This window comes from Tupaia chinensis, unplaced genomic scaffold (genome assembly GCF_000334495.1).
Source record: "Tupaia chinensis unplaced genomic scaffold, TupChi_1.0 Scaffold147500_2, whole genome shotgun sequence".
Lineage (NCBI taxonomy): Eukaryota > Metazoa > Chordata > Mammalia > Scandentia > Tupaiidae > Tupaia > Tupaia belangeri.
In genome coordinates, this window is record NW_006207352.1 from 819124 (window position 1) to 824720 (window position 5597).

Consider the following 5597-nt stretch of genomic DNA (forward strand, 5'->3'; position numbering starts at 1 on the left):
GGTCTCTCTCGGCTTCTCTCCGCTCGTAGCTTAAGATGGTCCATCAACGCGCAGAGCGACAGCGTCAGCCATCAACGCGCAGAGCGACAGCGTCAGGAGCCTCGAGCTCGTCTGTCGTCCCCGGAGCCTGGTGGAAGATTCCCAGAGACACTGCGGTCTCGGGGACAACCCCCGACGTCCAAGGCTGTCCCGCTCAGCTCGAAACCGGGATACGGCGCGGAGCGCTGACGCCGGGCGGGACGGAGCGGGCACTTGACGGAGCGCGGCGACGGCGGCGGCCCAGGGCCCTCGGAAAGCAGGTAGGTTGCCCTTTTCTCCCAAAGGCGTGGTTAAAACGATCCCCAGCACCGCGCGCTGGCCTCTAGCCCTTCGTAGGCAGAATGCGACCACGGGGTCGGGGCGGCCGGCCGGGCAGAGGCTCCTGGCGGAGCGTCAGCCTTGCGCGGACAGCCTGGCTGCGAGCGGATCGCGGGCGCGAGTTAATTACTCCGCTGGGCAGCTTAGCGGGGCGGTTAAGCAGCACTTGAGCCGCGGCCTCCGGAGGCCCCCAGCAGCCTCTCAGTCTGCAACCTGGGCTGGGGGAAGGGGACACGGACGTCCGCCAGGTCCCCTGGGGCCCGGGTTGCTGGCAAGTTCGGCGGCCAGAGCCTCCACCTCGCTGGGGCTGCTGCGCTGGAAGCGGGACTGGTGCTCCGGGCAGCAGCGAGTCAGCGGCGGAGGCCAGCACCCAGAGGCCAGCGGGCCAGAAACCGGGCCCTGTGCTGAGTGTGGGAACCAGGCAGAGGGACACCGCCGGCCGCTCTCGCCCAGGAGGCTGGGAGACTGTGCTCCAATCTCAGTCCCAAGCAAACATCTGGGGAGGGTCAGGGCAGTCCTCAGGAGAGGCTGGGCACGTACTCAGCCCGCTGGGCTCCGCGGCGAAAGCAGATTTATTGGAGCTCAGGGTCTTGGACTTGAGCTCTGCATAATACTTTCGGGGAGACACTCCTTTTTTTCTATTTTTTTCTTTGTTCTTTTGCTTCCTTTTTTCCATTTTTTGCTCATTCCTGAACATAGGTGGAAAGGCGGGCCGCTGCCTTTGATCACGCTAAGAGACTGTCACTTTTCTTACGGAGAACAAGATTCTTGGAGGCCCGGGAAAGAGCAGCTGAGGAAACTGCACTTCCTAAGAGCCCTTCCCCAGAACCCCCCAGGAGCGAGGGTGCAGCGAAGGCGATCCCTGGGAAGCCTGAGCAGCAGACTCCAGCCCGTCCCAGAGCCCCTGCCAGCCTCGCAGCCCCCCCTCTCTGCACCCTTTGTTCAAACTTCGCTCATCCGAGGTGGCCCCTCTGGGACCGTAAGTTTGCCCGCTCTTTGTAACCTAATTCTTCTCGCCTTTTCCTATGGGCGGCTAATTGGCTGCAGTGGAGGGGTGAGGGTTGATTCGGGCTGCCTTCCTACCTTTCTAGGACATCTCATTCCTAGCCTAGTGGACTGGGCCCGGGCTGGCAGTAAACTCAGGGCTACTGGGGAGAAGGTGGGGCGCCCTGGCAGAGGGGCTCGGAGGCTAGGTCAGCTCAGACGGCAGCTACCCCTCCAGAGGGGCGCCCAGGGCGCCTAGATTCCCCACAGACCTTCCTGCCCTTTCCCACCCGCCTCCCGATCTGGGTCTTTTAGAATCACAGCCTCTGGGACAATACCCTAGGCCTCTGGGGACACTCCGCGGTGCTGCATCTCCTTAGGCAGATCCCGACCCCAGCACCAAGCCCCTCAGCCTCCGGGAGGCTGAGACCTGCAGCCAGCCAGCCCTTTGTCCCTCCTCCCGGCCAACCCAGGTTTATCAGAGGGCCCCGGTGCAGCGCGCCCGGCATGACCACTAGTAAATCCATTTCGTTAGACGCAATTTGTTTGCAATTTGTCAGCCCGGCTGGGAAACGCTCTCCAGACCCCTGGGCGGCTGCTCTGGCCCTACCTGGATCTTGAATCCAGCCTGTTCATAAACGAATCCCAGCTCAGGTGCCTGCGTAGACCGGCGTTCACCACCAGCTTTTCTTGACACCGGGAGACGTAGCTTTTCCCAAAACAACGAATTTCCTTCCTTGTCTTCCGGTAAAGGGGCCGCTGCCAGACCCGGGGACCCTGAGCACTGGACCTATCCCCTCCCGATCGGGGCAACCCTGAGCTCCAGCCTGGCTGCCTCTGGGTGCCTGTAAATGCCTGGCTTCCGGGCAGGTCCAAAATTCCTCTACCCGTGGCAGACCCCTAGCCGGCAGCGGCCCCATTCTTATTAAAATCACACTAAACGGATTCCAACTCCTGCTAGGAGCTGGGGGAGACTTGGAGACCTGATGCTCTCCCCAATGGGCACCCCAGTCACACAGGATAAAAGGCCGGGGCCAGGCGCGCGGGGGTGCAAGCAGGAGCGAGCCGCCTCTACCCGTGGCAGACCCCTAGCCGGCAGCGGCCCCATTCTTATTAAAATCACACTAAACGGATTCCAACTCCTGCTAGGAGCTGGGGGAGACTTGGAGACCTGATGCTCTCCCCAATGGGCACCCCAGTCACACAGGATAAAAGGCCGGGGCCAGGCGCGCGGGGGTGCAAGCAGGAGCGAGCTGGGTTAAGCCGCGCAAAGCCGGCGCACGGGACCAGCCGGCAGGTGCAGCCCCGGCTGGGCCTGCGGGGGAGGAGTGGGGGCAGCCGAGACAAAGGCCCCCGCTCCAGGGCTGGGAGAGGGGTGCCGTGCGAAGTTCTAAGAAGGCAGGGGGCTCCGGGCCTGGGGCTTGCAGAAATGGGAATGCAGGAGGCCTGTTCGACTCCAAGTTCCCGAATTCTCCCTCCGGCTTAGCCCCTAAGACCGGGGTCCAAGCCACTGGAAAGCCCCAAAGGTAGGGCCACAGAGCCAAAGGGACTGTGCAACTCCCGAGTCCGGGGGCCCAGGGACTGTGGTCAGGCGCTGGGTGCGAAGGGAACTTACCCGGCCCCGCAGCGGGACACAGAGCTCTACAGGGCAGGGCGTTTCCGACCGGATCGCGCTGAGGGCCGCTCACCAGCAGGGCCTGGACTGCACCGGCCAGCCGCCTGCTGCTCAGGGGCTGCTTTTGTCCGCCTGCTGGGCGCCCTGAGCGAGAGCCGGGTGCGGTTGGCCTGGCCACCTCCCTCGCGCTGTGGCTACCTTTCCCTGTGGGACACAGCACTGCTGCTTTTTATTTCGACATTGCTTTGAGAGGGCGGGAACCTCTCAGGGTGCAAGAGGGTGCTGGAATCTCTGCAAGCCAACTGGCCAGCCTGGCAGGCTGAGGACCCCCGCTCCCACCCTGCTGTCCACTCCAGGCACTCCTGCCCTCCCGCGGTACACAGCACACCCACGCTCTGTCAGGCCTCTGGGTTAGGCACCTCCAAGTCCTCCAGTCACCCGCACACAGGCTCACATGCACGGGAACAGACGCCCGCTCCTGCCGCTCCCAGGAGTGCTCACATGTGTGCGTACCTGGGCTCCCTCGGTGGTGCGGCTTGTGGACGTCCCCCGACAGTGTGTGTGCACACTCAACCCCCTGCTCCAGCTGGTTTGGCTAAGTTCAGCAGCAATTCCTTTCCCCTAATTCCAGTGTCCCAGGACAGAGCAGTTCTGGAGTTTCGGGCCTTTCTAGAGGGAAGATGCGGAGCAGAGGGCTGGGGGTTGAGGTTGGGTGTGGGAGGCCTGGGAAGGCCCCTGAGCTTTGGAAGAGCCAAGTCAGTCCTGTATCAGCAGGTTTCTGCCAAGGGCTGCGAGCCCTTCCGTGGGGCCCTGTGTCCCACTCCAGCTGTGCTGGGAGAGTGACCATGCCCTGAGGATCCCTGGAAGGTCCCAGCTGTGGCACCTGCTGGCTGTGGGCTTTTCTCCAGGCCTATGGTGACAGCCCTGCATGTGTGGCTCTTCATCTGTGCAGAGTGGAGCCTGGGGGTCCCTGAGTGTGTGGGTTGGCAGCAGGTCACTGTGTGACTATTTCAGAGCGCGGAGGAGAGTGAGCCTCCAGGCCTGGGCGTGTGTCCCTGGGATGTGTATCTGTGGGGTCTTCGTGCCTAAGAGTCACAAGATTGGGGGTGGGCACTTGGATCAGTGTGCTCCTGCATCTGTGAGCTGGTGTGTTTGGGCACATGTGGAGGCGTGGCGACGTGTCTGCATGTCCATGTGTGATTCTTCACGGTAACTGGGAGTGTGGAAGAGTCAGTACCCGTGCACCGAGCACCTGCTCCTGCCTGAGTGTCCATCTGTCCACAGCACAGACCTGGAGCTGAGGGGCGTCTGTGCTGTTGCCGGGCAGCGTGGGCCTCTGTACATGACTGTCTGCCGAGTGCCACCCTGTGTCTGAGGGATGTGTCCCTGGGTGACACAAGGTATGTGTGTCCTCCCGGACTGCCCTGCCACGCACACCTGCCCCAGCCAGCGGGGCAGGCCTCCAGGGGAGCTCCCAGTGCCAGCGCAGGGCACTCTGTCCATACGTGGGAAGATGAGCAGATAAGCCTTATCTGTCTTGGCCAGTGCCATTCTGAATAACTGCTCTAATGAGGTGGCCTCGCTGGTCTCCATAGGGAGGGGCACTGGGCCTTCCTGGAGCAAACTATGCCTGAACCCAGCAGGGCCAGGGCTGTCAGTGCGAACTTTCCTGATTCTGTCCTGCTTCCCTGGAGGGGGTTCCAGGCCATGGACCCAGGACCCCACCTGCCCCTGCCTGCTGTGCTGACTGGGCTGGGCTGGCCGATGCAAGCTGGAGCCTCCAGTCTCTGGGCTGTGGCCAATGGGTGCCCGGAGAGGCTGGGGCAGATGGAGGGAGAGGAGGGCCAGTGGCAGGGAGCTCCAGGCAAGGGACAGAGACCTGAGGACAGATTGAAGATGACAGACAGACAGACAGACAGACAGAGGGCCCTGCTGGTGGGAGCTGAGGACAGAGAGGAGAGAGAGACAACAGAAGTGGCCAAAAGGTCAGAGGGAGGGGTAAAGGCAGAGCACGTGGTAACAGGTAGATGTGGTCAGAGACCAGGAAGGGGAGAGAGATACCAGAGAGCGGAGAGACAGGGCCAGGCCACCAAGAGGGATGGAGGTGGAAAGGGCTGCAGGGAAGAGGGGCACAAAGGATCAGCGGCCGGCCTGACTGCTCGGCCTGGAGACAGGGCCCAGGGCGAGGGCGTGAGCAGCAGGGCGGGCACCCGGCTCCAGCAGCGGGCAGGGGGGTCCGCGCGGGGCTGCGCCGCTGTCCGGGGTAATTTTTCATCGCGGCCGGCTAATCTTTGTTCCCGGCGAAGATAATGAATAGCCAATCGTTATCTGCCCGGCTCCCGGAGGCTGCCCGAGAATGGGGTTGTACAGGGCTGGGAATTGTTTCCCAAGTACCGCGGAATAAATGGTGTTCCTTATCTCTGCCTTCCAGATTATCGGAGCCCTTTCAGAGCGCGCACAACAAATGCGCCCCTCGTCCAATGCATCATTTACGCCGCAGATCCGCGCGCTGATGGGCAGGCAGATAGCCGTCCGCGGGGGCAGCGGCGCCCCGCGCCCCACCGCCGCTCAGGGCCGCCCGCGTGCGCCCTCCGTGCGCCCGGTGTGGTTGGGCCGGGTGGGGGGGCCCGGGTGGGGGCGC

The 5597-nt window shown here is 63.0% G+C and overlaps 2 protein-coding genes across 2 annotated transcripts in view; both read left to right on the forward strand.

Moving 5' to 3' along the window:
- Nucleotides 1-35: 35 nt before the first annotated feature.
- Nucleotides 36-5559, forward strand: LOC102492029 (uncharacterized). The gene is made up of 4 exons (XM_006169835.3): nt 36-299; nt 1057-1336; nt 4246-4356; nt 5388-5559. Exons 1-3 carry the CDS (start codon nt 36-38, stop codon nt 4329-4331), a joined length of 630 nt encoding a protein of 209 aa, XP_006169897.1. The 3' UTR covers nt 4332-4356; nt 5388-5559.
- The window catches only part of LOC114006398 (translation initiation factor IF-2-like), a 4603-nt gene continuing 4366 nt past the window's right edge, over nt 5361-5597 (forward strand). The window contains exon 1 of the mRNA XM_027768812.1: nt 5361-5558. Coding sequence (XP_027624613.1) covers nt 5361-5558 — 198 coding nt within the window. The remainder of the gene's footprint in view (nt 5559-5597) is intronic.

Coding starts and splice junctions, on each gene's coding strand:
- LOC102492029 (XM_006169835.3), top strand. CDS start 36: ATGGTCCATCAACGCGCAGAGCGACAGCGTCAGCCATCAACGCGCAGA. Junction 300..1,056: donor CCAGGGCCCTCGGAAAGCAG/GTAGGTTGCCCT, acceptor TCCTGAACATAG/GTGGAAAGGCGGGCCGCTGC. Junction 1,337..4,245: donor GAGGTGGCCCCTCTGGGACC/GTAAGTTTGCCC, acceptor TCCACAGCACAG/ACCTGGAGCTGAGGGGCGTC.